We start from the raw sequence: 20,189 nt of genomic DNA, 5'->3' as shown, positions 1-20,189 counted from the left end.
ACGCAAAATAGTTTTAGGCTGTAGACAGATCACGGTTTAAAATGTCCCTGCTTTCGGCTTACTGTAAGAGGTTTCTGTGGATTTTTTTCAAAGTAACAAAAAGTCGGGTTAGTTCCATCAAAAAGTCTGTCACGAAGGTTAGTTTGTCTCACTGCTTGATCCTAGTGTTAATTATCTTCTAGATTTGGTTCAAAATTACGAAGCGAAGAACATTGATAGTCGTAAACTCAAAATTAAGAGTGCAGTGCTAGGATGATTATGAAATAAAAATAAAAAGCTTCATTATGATAGAGCAGTACACTATTTACTTCCTTTGCTAAGTCATAGAATAAAGGATTTAAAAAGTCTAGATTAATAACTAATCTTTTTTTACGCATCCGTTTAAATCTTTTTCAATTATGATGTCCCTAAAACTAAACATCTATTAAAAAAATCTTTTATCGAATTTTTTATTCAATTTTATGCACAACTTCCTTACGTCAGTTATCTTTATAGCTTCGGAGATTACATGAGCCTTCAGATGAATCTCTTTCTCTGTCATACAATAATACATCAATGTTTATTGTGCAATAATCACACGAAACAAAGAAAAAAGTCCATATAATCCTATACAAATATAAAACAAAAACAATCCCATAAAATGAAAAAAAATCAAATGCAATTTTACAAAATTGCAATTTTTTTAAAATTAAAATTACTCTTTTACAAAGTTTTATCTCACTAATTACTTTCATTTGCACATTATATTTTGAATGATGCTGATCCCTCTCATTTTTCATCTCCAAAACAAATAAAATGTTTAATCGTAGAGTTACATTCACTATACCTCCGAATTTCTTTATTTTCCGAATTAGATTACTAAAAAAAAACTCATTTCCCACTTCATCTGACTTTAGAAAACGCACTCCAATATTCGCTATACGCCTCAAAATATTCCTAATTTATTTCTCGGGAAATATCTCCATTTTCTTTATTTCTATTTCATATTTTCTTTTCTTTTTTCATACTTCCTTTTTCTTCGGTGACAGTCTAGTAATCGTAGCACGTTCTAGTTATTTGCCTGAAATGAAACTAATCGAGCTAACACATGGAATAACTGAGTTAAGATTTCCGTAAGAATCGTCATTAGTATTCGTTTTCAGAAGCTTTAGGTTCGATTTTCATTCCAGTAGCGCAAAAAAACAAAAATGTCCAAGGAGCATGGGCTCTAAATAACCAAGCTCATTTTCTTCGGCATTAGCTTGTAATACATGTAATAAATTTATGGATGTTTTTGCAATATTTTTGATGTACCTAATAAATATTATTTGTGCTTCTGGAACATGCATTACTGTTAATGATGCACATTGTCATAAAGCATTTCTTTTTTGTGTGTTTTAAGAGAACATGAATTAGTAATTACATTAACGATATTTTATTTAATTGAGTGTTAAAAATAGTAAAAATATACTGGATAAAATGTGATTATGACGAAATGGTATACTGTAAAAAAATTCCGGATCAAATAATGGTATATAGTATCGTAATTTTGGATGCTTCATTCGTAAGATCTATTTTTACCGTAAAATATCATTACGTAATTTTTACAATCATATTTATTAAATTAGATTCATTTAATGCTTTCACGGTAATTATTACTGTAAAAATTGTCACATATCAGATTTCTTAGCTCCGTAACATGTTTCGGTAAAAATAAATTTTACGATAAAAAATTTCTACTTCTACTTTTAACCGTAATTTGATCCGAAACTTTTTACTGTGTATCGAGAGAATTATACTTAGAATCAATAAATTAAAATATTCCATACACACATAAAGCCAAAACAATCTCATTATACGAAGAAAAGCCTCAAATGCATCTCTTACAAAATTGCTATTTAAAATGTTTTTTTTTTTATTAAAATTACTCTTTCATATAAATGTGGCAAACTAATTATTTTATTTGAGCATTATATTTTGAATGAAAGAATTTTATCCTTGTTTTTCATTTCAAAACAAATAAAATGTTGGATTGTTGGGTTACATTCCTTATACCTCCAATTTTATTTATTTTTCGAATTGGATTACCCAAAAAAACTCATTTCCCACTTCATCTAAATTTAGAAAACGCACTCCAATATTCGCTATACGCCTCAAAATATCCCTAATTTATTTCTCGGAAAATAACTCCATTTTCTTTATTTCTATCTCATATTTTCTTTTTTTTTTCCTCATTTCCTTTTTCTTTCACCGGCGACAGTCTGGTAATCGTAGCACGTTCTAGTTATTTCCCTGAAATGAAACTAATCGAGCTAACACATGGAATAACTGAGTTAAGATTTCCGTAAGAATCGACATTAGTATTCGTTTTCCAAAGCTCGAGGTTCAATTTTCATTCAAGTAGTGCAAAAAAAATGTCCAAGGAGCAGAGACTCTAAATAACCAAGCTCATTTTCTTCGGCGTTAGCTCGTAATACAGGTAATAAATTTATGGATGTTTTTTGTAATATTTTTTATGTACCTAATAAATATTATCGGTACTTCTGGAACTTGCATTACAGTTAATGACGTACATTGTCATAAAGCATTTCTTTTTATTTAATGTGCATTCTCTTAACAAGAGAACATGAATTAGCAATTACAATAATTGTGTTTTATTTAATTCTGTGTTAAAAGTAGGAAAATGTATGCTGGATAAATTGATCATGCCGAATTGGTATATTGCAAAAAAATCCTAAGCAAATTACTGCATGAAATACAGGGGTTTTGAGTGCATTATGCTATAAAATACATTTTTACAGTAAAATATTCCATTTTTATTCAGTTTCAAAGTTTGAATACCTTAATGTTAATTTTATTTTTGCGTATTTCGCTGTATTTTGAGGGAGCTTTTTAACCGCACTGAAATCTTTCTGCACACAATTATAAAATTCCTTTATCCAAATTTAGTTCCATGAAAAAAATAGCTTTAAATAAATATTTAATATTTTATTTAATAATAGTCGAACAAATTTTGAATTAAAAGGTATAAAAATTTTTTTACATCATTTTAAATAATGTAATTTTACATGGCAAAATGCAAAGTTTGAGCTAATAAGATTTCTCAGGAACTATTTGACCAATTTTGCTGAAATTTTTTCATTTTGCCTTGTAAAATTACATTCTTTAAAATGATTTAAAAAACTTTATACCTTACAATAAAGAAAAATTTCGATACCTTTTAAATGAAATAATAAAAGGTAATAAATATTTACTAATAGTTATATTTTGCATGGAATTCTCCTTGGAGTGACGACTTATATATTTGTGTGTAAATTTTTTTGAATTCACTTAAAAGTTCTCGAGATATGGGGAAATACGCAAAAAGTGAAATTTACATTAAGGGGTCCAAATTTTGTATCACAAACTATGGAGACCATATTTCTCAGATTTCGGCTACCCCATATAATTTGGGGGTCATAATCCAAATTCGTCAAGAAAAAAAAAATGCTTATTGAGAGAAAGTTCGTTTTTTGTGTTTGGATTTGTAACTTCAAATATCGCCTGAACTAAATAGAATATTTGAGGTTATCCCCATGAACCTTCAATATTCCTAGAACATAAAGTCCTAGAACGTGAAGATCTGATCATTAGATCAAAAGTTAATCTGGATGGTCCTATTTTTTTGTGCACTGTACATTCCGTTATAACCTATTTATAAATGTATTTACTTTTCAACGTTTTTCGGTTTTTAGCATAATGTTCTTATCTTGACTTGACATTCACATTAATTGCTCACACGGGAACTAGTTAATCAAACTATCCTACTACTTATTTATTTAAATATTAATTTTCGAGCCTTAATGCAATACTTTTTCGACAAAAAATAGAAAAATGGATATCATCAGTACTAAGAGGGCCTATGCTTCATGTAAGTATTAGTTGTGACAGTAAAATTTTACTAGAATTTGTTTGTTTTTAATTTTCTTTAAATCGAAGAACTCTTTTAGTTCCTGCTTTTATTAATGTAATCATTGTATGAATTTATTTGAGCATTATGAAAAAAACATCTACACATTTAAACATTTGCATATTTTTTTTAAATATAACCTAAAATCAAAATAAAAGTCTACATTTTAATTTTTATAACAAATCATTAGCAACAAATGCAATTAATTACATAGCAATACATTTCACTAGTATCGGTGGCTGAAAAATAAAGTATTTAAATGTAAATTTTAAATAAAAGAAATTTCAACAAATCTAATTATATAAAGAAATTTTTTGGAATATCTTAAATCTCATTTCTTATTTTGACGCAAAAATACTTTGCAAAAAATCATAATTTGAAAGATACGTTATTAATGCTATGAAGAACATAGAAATATGTCTTTTTTATTATTTTCTTTTCCATTCCTAAGTATTTCCAATTAATTTTTTTCCTTTCCTATCTTTTCTTTTCCACTTTACTTAATTTACTACTTTAAGAGAAAAAAAAATAATGGAAAACCATTCCATCTTTCATAAAGTTTTTAATTAAAACTCTTTTAATGCAAAGTGAAAATTATAAATATACTGAAAATGAGTAGTTAAAAATAAAGCTAAAAATAACGCAATGTATGCAAGCGCAATTTTTCTTTAATTGAGGAATTTTATCGTCTATCTATTTTCAAGTGTAACTGGAGCTTTTCAATAATTGCTTAGTACAATATCTTACTTTAAATTTATTTAGAAGAAATGACAATTATAATTAGTAAATAAGAGAAAAATTAAAAATTATAAAGTTTTTGTGCTAGTATGAGTTATAAGCAATCATGTTATTTTCTTCATAGTTTATGAAAATTTGTTTTGCTGATTTAGAAACTGCTTTTGCTTAATATTGAAAATATTAATGTTGCTCATTTATATATTAAAGTCAATTTTAGAAAATATGGTTATTTTTTATATAGCCTAAATATTTTGTTGAAAATATATTTCTCAAACTTATATTTAAGGAATTTATGTTTATTACTTCAAAAAATATGATAAGTTTTAACTAATATTTAATTTTTGTAGTTTTTAATTAGAAAAAACTGCTCTAATAGTTATTTATAATATAATTAAAAATCTTCTAACAAGAAATATGTCTGCCGAATATATTTAATTTAAAACTCACTTATTCAAGACTTTAATTTCGCGAAAAAAAATATTTTAAAAAATAAAAATATGTAATTAGAAAAAGTATATTTATTAATGTTACGGACTTAAATTACAAAGCACTTAAAAAGAAAGGAAAAAAGAAAAGAACCAAAAGTACAAGAAATGGCTTAAAAAGCTGAAGCAGTAGGAAAAATATGTAATTTTTTTAGAACATACAAAATGCAAAATATACGCACAAATGATTTTTATTGTGAATTCAATTATTTAATTTTAATCAAAATCTGCGTTACTGATATGTCTGAAAATTAAATAGTTTTTTTTTTCAAATCTCTCGACATTCTCTAGTTAGACACATGTTATAATCTACTGCACTCGGTACTTCAATGTACTTCACTCTACAAAAGTACTATATAGTAATCATATGGTAATTCTTCCATTCATAGTAACCATTAACTGGGAAACTCTAGTTTTCAAAATTCTAGTTCTCATTATTTTTCAATTTTAAAAGTAATTTAGTACGCAATTTTAATTTTAAAAGCACTCAAATTTTAAAAGTAAATTTAATTGAGTAATGATTTCTGGGTCAATCTTTTAAGTATCATGACAAAAGGAGCAAATATAACCACATTTATCAAATTGTATCGTGTATTATTGTTAATTTCACCAAAATCATCACTGAAGCGCTTTGGTGAAAATTACCAAACTTTTGGGTGTTCCTATGGAGGCAAAATTATACACGATAAATATTACTAAATTGAGTCAGTTTTAATAAGAACTATAACTTTTAAAAACCAGAATTTCCAGTAAACCGTTACCGTATGGAAAAGGAAATTAACAAATGAATGGTTTAAATACCTTGATTTTTTGGTTTTATTCACCAGAATAATGATATGTTTATCCGAAGTAACATTATCGTAGACTGCTGTCATTTTACCGCAATTTTTCCGTGTAATGTAATCAAATATATGTTATATTGATTTTTGCTTAATAATATTATCAAATAAATTTAAAATAATAGTAAATTAATATTTTTTTCCGTTTTACTCAATTCTCGTTTTTGATTGTATAAGTAAAGAAATGATTGATAATTCATACAAATGTTTATGGAAAAAAATGTTTCTAATCTGAGCTCTATCAGTTTTACGCGCAAGCAAATACAAATTGGAGATTTTCAAATAGATCCACAAAACAGTTCATTTTTTCAGTTTGTCTGGTGGAGAAGATAATTTATTACATTTCTCCTTTATTTCATTTTCTGAATTGGAGGCAGGGGGTTTGTATTTCCTTTGTATTTTTTTTTCTTTCTTCTCCATTATTTCTTGATGTGTTTTCGATAAATCTTGACCACTGACGTACAAAAGATGTCCAGGATATCTCTCCTCTTGATCTGAGATAATTCCACGAAGAAGGGGAAGTACAGTCCTCGAACAGAAAAGACTTTTATAGTTCGGAGGGGGACAAGGAAGTGCATTAACACGCCATCCTGTATACGTATAATTTGCTCTGTTTTTTTTTTTTCATTGTGTTTTTTTTCCATTGAAAATGTCACTTAGATTAATTTATATACCCTCCGTTGTACTATCAGTATTAGTATTAATAAAATATTACTTATTGCAGATTTTTTTTTCGTAGTTTAGCATTTCTAAATGATTTGGTTTCTGTGAGAAAAAGTAAAACATGGTATTAAATTGAACACTCAAAGCAGCAGTGGGGACGTTCACGATAATTTAATAGAGGCTAAATAATAATTTTTGTGCAAATTACATTTTATTTCTTATTAATTGTTTTTAAGGAAATAAAAATCAAATTAAAAAAAAAAAATTATGTGAAAATCGTCATGTATGCGTAAATTTATTTTTTTAAATTACCGCACTGTGATATTTCTGATTTAAAAGAATTAATTCTTGATATTAAAACCAAGTTAGACGATATTTAAACCACCGGTTTTGTAATTTTTCCGTTTAAATAGTTTACCGGAAAATATTGGTTTTTACGCTCTTGTGCAAATTAATTGAAACAAACTCAATAAATTCAGAAAACTAAGAGAAAATGATATTTTATTTAAATTTACACAAACTCAAACATTTTTAGTGCATAATATGATCTCCACGACACTTTATTAACATTTGGACATGATTCGTCATGGATTCCACTAATTTTTTACAGTCATTTATAATATTTGTGTCCTTGTACCACTTATGAATTAACGCCGTGATTAGCTTCTCCATAGTTGTACAGTCCATATTTAATAGGCGATTCTAGCATATGTCCCAGAGATTCTCAATTGGGTTGATATCCGGAGAGTTCCCTGGCCATTCCAATGTCTCAATTTGATTCTCAGACATGAATTTCTTGACAATTTTGGACGTATGGCAAGGAGCTAAATCCTGTTGAAAAATCCCTGTTCCATCAGGGTATCGTTTCTTCAACTCTGGAACAACTTTTTTACCCAGAATAGTAATGTACTGCTCAGAACGCATCATACCGTCAATAGGCTGCAAAGGTCCAACCCCATTGTAACCGAAACAACCCCAAAACATCTTCTTTAAAAAACACGAAAAAAAAGTTTGTTTCAATTAAATTTGCACAAGGGTGTAAGTCACAATTTTTTAACGCCATATTTAGTAAAAAATTCAACATTGAAAATTAAATTTAGCAGAGTAAATGGCCTTAATGCAATGCACTCGTGTTACTTTATAAAATTACGAAATTTCATCACATATTATTACATAAATTTCATCATCGTTTATCAAAATACATATCAAAACCTTTCGGTAAAATTTACCGATTGTTTTGGTGTTCCCACAGTTTTAAAAATACGGTTAATATTACCTTATTCAGTTAGTTTTGACAATACATTGTTTCTTAGTGTAAGGTATCTTGCTTAGATCTGAAACATAATTTAAGTTCTCTATAATGTTTTTAATGTCAAGCATATCACGTTTTGTAAAAGGAATTCTTGCAGTTTATAAATAAGAAAGCACGTATTTAAGATTTTAGAGGTCCACTTTTCCCTTTCGAAGAATGTTTTAAATAAGAAACAAAGTTTAAAATACTAAGTTAAATTTAGTTTAATTTAAGCAAAACTTCAGTTGAGTTATAGTTTTAAGTTTAAATTACAGTTAAATTATTACAGTTTTAGAGACAGTGTAACAGTATTCTTCATTCTCAAAGTTAACAGCATTAAGAAAACAGCATGCATATTTGAATATTATCGAAATTGCTTTTTCCTAGTAAACAGATACAATTACAATGGCACTGTGTTGTGATGTTTCCAATTTGTTAAAGCTCCATAGAGATGTAATACATTTTTTACCACGTAAATGCTTATGTAATGATAAAACATCAATCGAATCACCATCCCCACATAAGTAAACATTCATTTTATTATAATTTAAAATGTAAACTTCAACCCACTCTCACAGAACCAATTCGATTTTCTTAACACAAACACTCACTTCTCCCGAATACCTTTTCTCGTATCTGAGACGCGATTTCCATTTCTATTTGCATATGCAATTTTCACTGTTTATGGTTATTCTGTCAATAGAAGTATCTGATAATGAACGCTTACTTCCAGGAAATTACTCACTCTATTAACATAGCTTTTCACTGCAACCGTATTCACCTTAGTCATTATTCATACTTCTAGAGTTGAAATGCATTTTTGATTACACAAACATCTGGAAACGACGGTCGTTAAACAACGGCCCAAAAATGAAATTAAACGGAAATGTTTGATTACTTTGCCCGATTTTAAAGGAATATACTGAAGAATATTTGATTTTCTCTTTTCAGATGTATCAACAGGCAATAATGATGCGAATGAAGAGGGGCAAATGAAAATTATCAAAATGGTGCAAGACAGTCACATATCAACACCTTCCAAACCTCCGCAATCGGTAAGTATGCGATGCTCAGTATTTCGATTTATGATATATTTTTAATGTTATTAATAAGGTCAATTTATCAGCTGATATAATATTAAAACAGTTATTATGATTTTAAAATATTGTACACCAATTGAAATAAGTTTATCTGATGAAAAGTGATTTCTAAAAATTTTGAAACATAAGAGATAAGTTAAGGGACTGTGTGGTGGAAAAAAATAACCATACTTGGGAATTTCTTACTATAAAAAAAAGAAAGAAGTCAAAATTCTAATTTTTTTTTCGAAATAATAAAGTTTTTTTTTTCACAACCTTAAACAAACTCTTATTTCAAAAAGAAACTTTTGTTTTAAAATGTTTTATTTCGAATTTTTTTGCAATTTTTTCAAAACATTAATAAAATTAAAGTTCATGGCTTATTGTATTTTTAATTAATTTTGAAACTCGACTTTCATTCGAGCCAATTTTGAAGACATGGTAATTACAAGAATGGTATTGCTAAAAACTTATCAATTACTTAAAAAAAAACTACAGCATAAATGATGAATTATAGATTTATTCTTTAAATCTTTAATATTTTAAAGCATTTTTTCTTTTATTTTACATTTTTTGCTGCCTTTGAGTTAGTTTAATTACAGAGCTAAACGCATTCATTTCGCAAAGATAGGTGTAAACACTTTTTTTAAAAAACTGATACTTGATTTTTTTACCTTCTTTCTTAACTAACTGAAGTGAGCTGAACTTAGTCATTTTTAGTGAGTGTTTCTTATTAAGAAAAAAATTATTTTTTGCAACTTGGTGATTTCAGCCTTATGCATAAATCCTAACGTACCGAATTATTAAAGAAACACCTCCAAGAAATTATCGTAAGCAAAATAAAATTAAAATAATTTTCATAAGGCTGAAATCACCAAGGCAGTTTAATATACAGTGCTGAAGATCGTAATAAATGCTCATTTACAGATATGTGATATTACTCTATGTAGAAAAACATTCAAGTGAAATTACACGTAAGGAAATGACATATCTCGTCAAAAAATCATAATTCTGTTTAATAAAACTGGTATTTGAATCATTCATTTGGTAATTTTTCCGTTTAGATGGTAACGGTTTACCGGAAATTCTCATTTTTCATAATCATAGTTCTTATTATTATACACTTAGTAAAAAATAAAAAACTTAAAAGTAAATTTAAATTATTAATTTAGCTCCAAAATATCAAAATAAAATTTCTAAATTTTTACCCATTTACTAAATTTTATCACAGGTTATAAAACCATATTAGACTATCAATTTTACTAAAATCATTGAAGAAGCGCTTAGTAAAAACCTTACTGAGATTATTGTAGTTCCCATAGACCAGAATCTTACCATTTTCTGGTAGTTTTGGTTATTTTCTTCTTAGTCTAACTTTTATAAAAGCGGTTATTCTTACGCTTTTTCCCAAAAAATTTTGTAAAAGGAATGTCATTTATTTAAATTGCTGGTAAAAATGCACTTTCAGAAAATCTTTTTCAGAATCTTTTACATATCAAAACAAAATTTAACTTGTCAAATTACTATTTTTTAATGTTGTTGAAGGTGTTGGAGCACCTTATTCTGTTGTTAGAATTTAGAAAAATAACGTTCCAAAAAGGTTTTTTTCTTCTTTTGAAGTGTAGCTGTTTTTATGGGATAAGATTCATCCTTTTCCTTATTTACCTTCTTAATGTCTTATAGTTAAATAATTGTTAGAATGATTTTAAACATTTCGATAAAAATTAAAATTATAAATGAAATTTATTAAATAAAAAAAATCTATTTTATCTTTTATCAGCTTGTTTCTGAATTGGGAAGAACCATGTCATGGTCTTCACAAGGCTCAAAGAAGAAGGACAAAAACTACGTATCTTTATTTATCAATGGTAAACTTTACATTTGAATATATCATTTCAATTATTCTGTAAGAAAACTTTAAATTTGCTCTATTTATGCTTGATACTATAAGTTTAATATATTAAAATGCTACGCAAAAAAATATATATTCTTATAAAATGTTCCTTTATTCCAAACATAGTATTGCTAAATTGATAACAAAAAAATATATATGACAACTTATAACAGTTTCAGGGTGGCATGCATTTGATATAACTACATTTTCTCTATATTATGCAACCCCCTCGCATTTCAGTGATATCTCCAACAAAAAATTCTGTTTTATATTCTATCGAAGCGATGTTATTTTAACATCCATTAGAACATCCGCACATGATTATTCTTTGCGAAATATAGCTGCACTTACTATACTTGAAAGATCCATTTTGAAAATAAGAGTAAAACAGTTGAACACTTTCAAAGCAATACTGTAAAATAGCCCTCATCAAAGTAAGGTAAAAAGTACCGGCACTGAGGGAGAAAAATTTTTTTTTACCGTATTATCCATATTTACTGTAAAATGTTGCTGAACAAAAAATCTCGTAATTTTTACTCTAAAACCATTTAACTGTAATGAAATATATATAAATATTACTGTAATAATTACGGTATAAATTTTTGATGTAAAAATTGAATTAATGGTAAAATGGACTTTATGGATGCTGCGCTGAGGATGCTTCACTGCCTTGATGCAGAGTTTATTTACAGTGAATTGTTTCCATTGACATTTGATAAAAGCTTCAATGAAAGTATTTAAAGTATTAATTCCTTTGATGTTACAGCATATTAAAGCTGAACCATCCTAAATTCCATATGGATAAAGGGGTAGTGATAAGACTCCAGGGATTCAATTTCTAAGTGGTCGTGATCTATAATCAAAAAGTTCATGAAATAGGAATTACTTCTCATTAAAAACTAAAACTAAATATTGGACAGTCAGGCGGAAATAAGCATGAAATCTTAGATTCATTCATAATAGTAAAACGATGCATTTACAATCTTTGTGGATTTCTTATCGAATGATACAATAAATCTTTCAATTTAACTTTTCTTGGTTAAAAAATTTACTCTCTCTTTTTGTGGCCTTTGGTCCTTTTGGGACCCACAAGGAGAATAATTAACCAAGAGAGCGTAAACCCTCGTTGATGATTATTTTCCACTTAAAAGGCATGCGAATTATACAGTTATCTGGTGGTATGTAAGAAATTTAAAATAGCTGCTTCATACTTAGTTTTTTACTTTATTGGTTCTGATAATGTTACTTTCGTTTTTATATAAGCAAAAAAAAAAGAATTATATAGTTATTGTGTACTATTTCTTGTTAATAAAATACTAAAATATGTGCATAATGTTTGCAAACTAATGTTTATTTAGTTGTATATAAAAACTCCATTTTTGACTTTGTACTTTTTTAATTCAACAGAAAATCCTCAGCGGTCATGTCGTATGATTATGCGGCATGTAAAAGATCCCTGGAGTGCCTTATTAGTTCTTGGCATTTCCGGTAAAATTAAATTCCTAGTGCACTTTAGCATCCAAATAGAGTCTCGGTGCTGCCATCTAGTGTGGCAGAAACTAGACGTCCAAATTAACATGACCAACGGTATCTCACCCATTGTGGTGGTCCTGAAAGAGTGGATACCACCTCTGGAGAACGCACTAGGTCTGCTTATCGGCAAGACTGATTGTGCAGCTCATTGGAAATTTAAAAAAAAAGAAAAGCTTTTTGACTCAAATGCTTTATTAGAAATCGGTATATGAAAAATATAAGTTTGAATAATATAGAATGAAATAAAGATTACGAAAGAGTTAACAATAATTTATCTTCTCGTAGAAACATCTTCCAACAATTCCAAATCTTTTTCATCCGATCCAGTTAAGGAGCTCCAAAACGAATTACCCAATGCCATTGAACCAAGTCCATTATCAACCAACACAGAACGTGCCAATCACTCAGCAAATTGTTCAAGCGCATCCACAATCGACCCCCACGACAGCACCGTGCCTACTGCATGTGGCGGTGATTGTGGCAACATAATGTGTAGTCTTAGTCCTGCCTGTATCGATGATAGCTTTGAGGAAATGAAGACGAAGCCCATATCACCAACTACTGAAGATGCTTCAGCTGACGACAAGAGCTTACGACGGAGATCTAAATCTGATGGGTGCTACTCGACATATAAGTGCAAAGGTAGCAGTAAAAACGTAAGTATAGATTTGACTTATTTTTAATCATATGCGGTACCAAGTCTCTTCTTTTCCGATATTTTTCAAATCCTTCCGCTAGGGATATTAAGCTAGAGTAGTATGAAAATGTGATACAGAATTAGACCACTAAATATATAAGATGTTGTCTGCAATACTTTTTTTTGTTTATTTCCAACGCCCACCTGTGTTAACATTTCGTCAATTCAGGCATTTACAGGGCAGGTTTGCTAGCCACTCTTTCAGTATTATCATATTAGGTGGGCCAGCGTCACTCCCACAGTATACAGACACATATGACATAGAATGAAAGAACATCTATGCCTTGCCCGGGATTCAAACCTAGAACCTTTCCGATACAAAGCCAGTTCCCTGACAACGACGCAGTTCGGTCGACTAATTTTTCTTCTTCTTTTCAATATCGTTTTCTTTTTATCTTTTTCAAATAATATTTTGTTTATCTTTATCAAACAATAGATGTATTATGGTTTATCCACAAAAAAGTTGTTCATTTACGTCGCACTAGAGCTGCACAATGGGCTATTGGCGACCGTCTGGGAAACATCCCTGAGGATAAACCGAAGACATGCCATCACAATTTTGATCTTCTGCAGAGGGGATGGCACCCCCACTTCAGTAACCCGACTACCAGCACGCGAAGTCGAGCACTTTACGGTAGAACAGTTTAACGAGGATCAATACCGCACACCCTCGGTCCTATGCTTACTGATCCAAGTGGTCACCCACCCGCACACTGACCGCAGCCAGTAATGCTTGACTTCGGTGATCTGCTGGGAACCGTGTCTTAACGATCAGTCCACTGCGGGACCCACAAAAAAGGTAGCTGCACTATATGTTATCTGACCAAAGACTTTCTGCAGTAAACAGAAGCATTACAAGTTATCTATATGCGAATTATGCACGTAGTGGCCATTTCAATTTGACTACTTGAAAGGTTTGTGCATACGATTAAGTCTTATTCATATATATTAGGAATTTTATTTCTTGTGTATGGTAGTCTGAATAAGACAAGCCCTAACAACGTTGTTGACTAAAGAAATCTTGCAATGATCTTACATACTTTTAAAAGTTATTGTTAATAAATAGATTATAATTACACAAAGCATTAATATTTTTAAAATTACTATTTTATAAAATCATTTAATTGTATTTTCAAAATTTATTTTTGTTTCGACAGTTAGATTCATAAATAAATATCAAAATATTGAAACAATAGTTACACTCAATACTGCTAGTAGGTATATCATTCTATAACGTTTAGATTGTATTTCATACTGAATGTTTTATAATGTAGTGATAAAGTTGACACATTAAAGTAGTAAAAAGTGAGAGAAAAAAACATTCGTTACATAGGAAAGTGTATATTTAAATATACATATAGCAGTAAGTTCATTTTTTTAATCTCTGTTTTGCAAATAGCAAGTAAATTTAAAGTAGAGTTTTTTTTAAAAATTACTTTTGATTCAACTTTAAAAATTCATAAATTTGAATTTCCATAAGAAATATAAACTATTAGTTTTAAATTTATTTCTTCTTTCCTACACAGATTCCAAAAAAACATATTAATTTAAACCCCAAATCGGTATTTCTTATAGTTAGTTTTTTTTTATTTAATTGTGTCCTGAACATGTTAAGTTTTTCTTTAGGTTTCATTCAATAGGTAACAATGTAATAATTTAAAATTTATGCATATTTTATTTAGGTTTATTAAGAACTTTAAAGCGATAATATGACAAAGAAACATTTTAAAACACTGATCTTAGTCTTGTGAATAGAAAAAGTATCTTGACTTGCGTCTGAAACTGTATTTTTAATACATTTTTCAGTAAACGAAGACTTCAGTTTCTAAATACATAAACATAAATGCTGAACCCTCAATTTTTGAAAATATATTATTTAGTAAATCCTAATTATAAATAACTAATTATGTGCTTTTTCACTACAAACTAAAGATTTATTTATTTACAGAGCCCCAGTTTAGATTCGTCAAGAGAATTATTATCTCCACCAGCTCCAGAAGATTCAGATGAAGTAGAACAGGTAAGACTGGTGTCAAAATTTTTAAAACAAACCATGGAAAAGTATTTTTTTATTACCCTCATTTCCTATAAAAAAAACAAGAAAATAGAGAAAATAAATAAGAAACTAAAAGAGAACAAAAGAAATAGGACACTAACAAAGAACAAAAAATAAAGCGCCAACTTTCTATATTCAATTCTAAACTTCTTACTCAAACTTTCATAATAATGCACTAGTAATTAAGTAAAAACAAACGGAATTCGACTTCCGAAAAGACCTCATAAAGGGGATTAAAATGCATTTTAGAGTAAAAAAATGCTCAAGAAGAAACAATAGAATGTCAAGGTTGAAACTTTTTTTTACATATTTTAAAAGCAAATAGTTAAATAAGGAAATTTGGTTTTTTTTTCTCTAATTACATATTTTATCTAATTTATTTCTAGGAACAGGTAGAATCTACGTGTATACCTCACAGTTCTTCTTCCACGTCCACGTGGAGTGGTCGAGTTAGGGATCTTAAGCGAGAAGTGAAACACCGAATATGTCGCCTAAGATCTTCTAAATATTCTAATGCATCATTAGTAAGCATAGTTTGATTTCTAACAATTTTCCTTATTTTTTTATAAAAAAAAAGAAAAAAGATAAAAAAAATAGTCTTGATAACATATCCTAAATTAATTTCTATCTCTTAATACTTTATTCGCCGGCCGGCCTGTGTAGGGGGCAGGGAACTGTCCTTGCATCAGAAAGGTCCTGGGTTCGAATCACGGGCAAGGCTTGGATGTTTCTTTTTTTTTTGTCTCTCCTCTGTGTGTGAATGTGACCCGCCCTATAAACGGGTTGTGGTTGTGTGTTGTTAATTTTACATCGCTCTAGAGCTGCACAATGGGCTATTGGCGATGGTCTGAGAAACAATCCGAAGAATGATCCGAAGACATGCCATCACAATTTTGATCCTCTGCTGAGGGGATGACAACCCCGCTTTGGTAGCCCGACGACCTGCGCGTGAAGTCGAGCACTTTACGGTAGCACAGTTTAACGAGGACCAATACCGCACACCCTCGGTCCCTACGCAGACTGATCCAAGTGGTCACCCACCCGCACACTGACCGCAGCCAGTGATGCTTGACTTCGGTGATCTGCTGGGAACCGTGTGAATGGCGCGGTAGAAGTCGAATTCCTGGCTATAGATGGAGCCACTGAAAAATAGGAACAATCGCACCCCCACTGCCTAAACAGGCATACGACAAAAAAAAAATTGCTTTATTCATTCGGTACTCTGTTTTTCTAACTAGATATTGTTTCGCACAACCACTTTACCTCACTGTTGACACACCATAACTATAAAATGCGCAACAAAACTAACAGTCACAATTTTATTTAATTTTATATTATTATATAAAATTGTTATAATATAAAAACGTTGTATATTTTGTAACCAGTTATAAAATGATATAACCGGCTTTATATTACTTCATAACCGACGTATATTATTTTAAAACAGCCGATCCAATTCTGAATTAACGACATGACTCGCAGTGTTAAACTCCGTATCCTTCAAAATTTGAACCCATCACAAAAGACAAGGAACTCCTTAATCAAGCATTGGAACTAATCTTCCTGGAGCACTTTTTGGTAAAACTAATCAGCATTTGAGTTACATGGAGAGGAAAATCACAAAACCTCATACGGTAAAATCGCCGGTAAAGAGCATCTAACCAATGATCCTTCTACTACTGTGGATATTTTACGTAAGCACTCTGGTCGGTGCAAGCCGAGTGCAGAATTCAATGTCGATCATTCATCGCTGGGATTCAATCCCGCGTTTCTTCTTTGAGAGACAAGCGTTCTATCTCCTGAGCCACCATAACTCGATAGCCACAATTCTAAGGGCTTGTAAAAAATTGCCAAAAGAACCAACGCTTAACTTATAATGTAAGACAGAAAAGTGTATGAAAAACTGCAAGTGAATGCCCGGAAAAAAGGAGAATGCAATAAAAGCAACCAATTAAGGAAATAGAATCGTCATTATTAAAATTCATAACGAATATATATCCGGACACAAATATCAGTTTTGAATACCGTAAACTAATTCAGCATACATTGAAAGCAAGGGCTAAATTGAGTAATCAGTGTTTCTTTTCTGAAATATTTTGCTCTTCAGAGACATTTTTCTCGCAGACATATGAAAACACGTATATTGGATGCACTCTATTTCAAAATGAACATCACCTCATGACTATAATAAGCTTAGTGTCAATAATTTCAATCCGAAATTTGAATTTATTGATTGTTTGATTATAACACTATACACTTATTTCTATAAAAAATGAATCATAATTGTATTTATTTGTGCTCCAAAATTATCGAAACGACTCACAATATTAAAAATTTAGTCTAATATAAGGCTTTAAATGCTAAACACAGAAAAAACATTTCAAATGTTTAAGGAAACTTGTTATAGTTTTCTCAATTGCTACTACGAATAATTAAATACATTGCATAAATTTTTTATTGCGGAAAAAATGTCCGTCAATCTTCTAGTCTCAGTGCTGCCATCCAGTGTGGCAGAAACTGGACGTCCAAATTAACATGGCCAACGGTATCTCACCCACTGTGGTGGTCCTCAAAGAGTGGATACCACTTCTGGAGAACGCACTAGGTCTGCTCATGAGTGCGTACTTGTGCAGCTCATTGGAAATTAAAAAAAATAATCTTCTATCTTAGATATTTCAAATGCTTGTTAAGAATAATGGAATTCGAGTTTCTAATCGTAGTCGTTATCTGACTGAACTTAAACACTCATATAAAAACAAATTTTTTATTTTGTTTAAAAATTACGTCAACCCTAAACCTAAGAAAATTAAATAACTGTGAAAACATATTTTTCTGATTGCAGTCAAAAGTACCGGCAAACCATGCTGGTTTACTAAGATTAAACTTCACTGCGAAGATTCGCATTTAAGACACGGTTTAAATGAGATGATACTTTCATTTTTTAAACCCATTCCTGTCTGGAAGTTTTATTTCATAAACTGACAACAAATTAATAATATCATATCCCTCATATTTTAAGATCTAAACAGCTTGTGAGTTGAGCTAGTAACGACGAGCATCCAACTGGATCGTCGTGTGAAATACCCTCGAGTTTCAAAACTGTCTTGATCAATCCTTTAACAGCAGCTGGGGGTGGCATGTCTTCGATTTTGCAACTGGAATCAATATAAAATGACAAGAGATAGGGAGAGAAAACATAACATGCCTTCGTTAACCGTTTCAACATTTTACGAAGATTGACTGATAAATTAATACTTTCTCTTCTGCGCCATTAAAATGTAATGTTGATATCGAAGCAGTTTATCTTAATTGATTGGTCGTGGATATTAATTTAAGGATTAAAATTTTGACAGATAAATATAAACTATGGTGAGATACATAATATTTAATCTTCTTTTATTGGTTGCAGTGTATGATGGTGGATTTCAAGATTTAATTTCCGTTAAAATTATTTAAAATGTTGATTTAGATAACAGATGAGGGAACTAGTTCAGAAGACTATGTACAATTATTGAAAACAATAGTACCTCCAATATTTTATTTTCTACTCTAATGCAAAATTTTAAGTGATATTTAAGAAAATAAGACTTATTTCAAGAATATTAGCATGATATGAATATATTTGATATTGGAATGTGATGAACGTAGTATATTATCCTAATATATAATTGTAACATGATATAAGGCAAGATATAAAAAGTATGAATCTTTTTAACACTTTGACGCATAATTTGTATTCAACATATTTTTTATACTTTTTTAATTATTTTGTAATAATTCAGGACAAAATGAGTGAAAATTTTTATATTTAGCACTTTAATAATTTATAGTTACGAAACAATGCATGAAACACTGGTATCTTTTTCCACGTTAAAGGTAAAATCCTACACACACGGCTCCCTTCCAAACCGTAATTATCACTTCCAATAATTTTTTAAATCTGCACTTATTAATTTAGATCAAGAAAAAAACAGTTATTCATCAGTGAAAATTCTTTAACTTACAAAATCAATTATTAATAATAGTTTGAAATATGAATGATAAAAAAGCTAATTTTTTTTCAGATTTTATATTTTAGTACAAATATAATTCCGATAGCCTAACAGATTTTTTTAGCCACTATGAGACTGCTTTTTTATAAATAAAAAATATCAAAATATATTGTTGCTTGCAATTACGGCATTAGATGAAAATGTATAAAAGGGACACCGGTATTCCATCTGCGTCAAAGAGTTAAGAAGATTAAAACAATATATTATGATTAAAAAGATAGCGTATCCAATATGTTATTTTCAACTCAAATGCTAATTAAGAATGCTAAGACTTTATTTTAAGAATATTAGAATAACATACCTAAATGTATTTGATATTAGAATATGATATTATACATAATATTATAATATCATAACGCATAATTATAATATATGTAATAATAGGGTATGAAATTAGAACTATGCATTTTTGCTCATAAAATCTAATTATTTCCTATACTGAACTTTTTTTTCATAAAATGTGTTCCAAAGTATTCATTAGGTAAGAAAAAGCTTTCACTTATATTTAAGAACAAATTTTAATATATTGCACTACCAACTAGAATAAAGGGGGGTGGGACAACCTGATTGGCAGGGTGCTGGACTCACGTTCGTAAGAACCAGAGTTCGAATTCAGCCGGCAGGAGACTCCCAGTGTAGAAAATGGTGACTGGTGCACGTTAAATCTGTAGGGTCATAAAGTCCTCTACGTCCCCATAACAATTATACCTTTGAGGGTACTGAATTGGATCGTTCTCTGGTTCAGGTCAAAATTACGATCTGTGGATGAATGAATGGATATATGAATGGGTCCGCCCTATAAACGAGTGTGTGTGGCAAAAAAGTCAAATCATTGACCCTAGATGGCCTCCCTAAACAGCAAGAACAATCTCAACCCTTGCTTTAATTGCCAACGACAACAATAACAATCAGAATGAAACACAAATTATTATTA

The 20,189-nt window shown here is 29.8% G+C and overlaps 1 protein-coding gene across 1 annotated transcript in view; it reads left to right on the top strand.

Annotated features, from left to right (window-relative positions):
* Positions 1 to 20,189, top strand: part of LOC107436158 (SAM and SH3 domain-containing protein 1) — a 103,727-nt gene that overhangs the window by 65,883 nt on the left and 17,655 nt on the right. Inside the window, exons 5-9 of the mRNA XM_016047750.3 lie at positions 8,896 to 8,999; positions 10,804 to 10,891; positions 12,736 to 13,106; positions 15,096 to 15,167; positions 15,590 to 15,727. Of these exons, the coding sequence (XP_015903236.2) occupies positions 8,896 to 8,999; positions 10,804 to 10,891; positions 12,736 to 13,106; positions 15,096 to 15,167; positions 15,590 to 15,727 (773 nt within the window). The remainder of the gene's footprint in view (positions 1 to 8,895; positions 9,000 to 10,803; positions 10,892 to 12,735; positions 13,107 to 15,095; positions 15,168 to 15,589; positions 15,728 to 20,189) is intronic.

Source organism: Parasteatoda tepidariorum, chromosome 5 (assembly GCF_043381705.1).
Source record: "Parasteatoda tepidariorum isolate YZ-2023 chromosome 5, CAS_Ptep_4.0, whole genome shotgun sequence".
Classification (NCBI taxonomy): Eukaryota; Metazoa; Arthropoda; class Arachnida; order Araneae; family Theridiidae; genus Parasteatoda; species Parasteatoda tepidariorum.
Note: the sequence above shows the minus strand (reverse complement) of the source record. Positions and strands in the feature narration are given on the sequence as shown.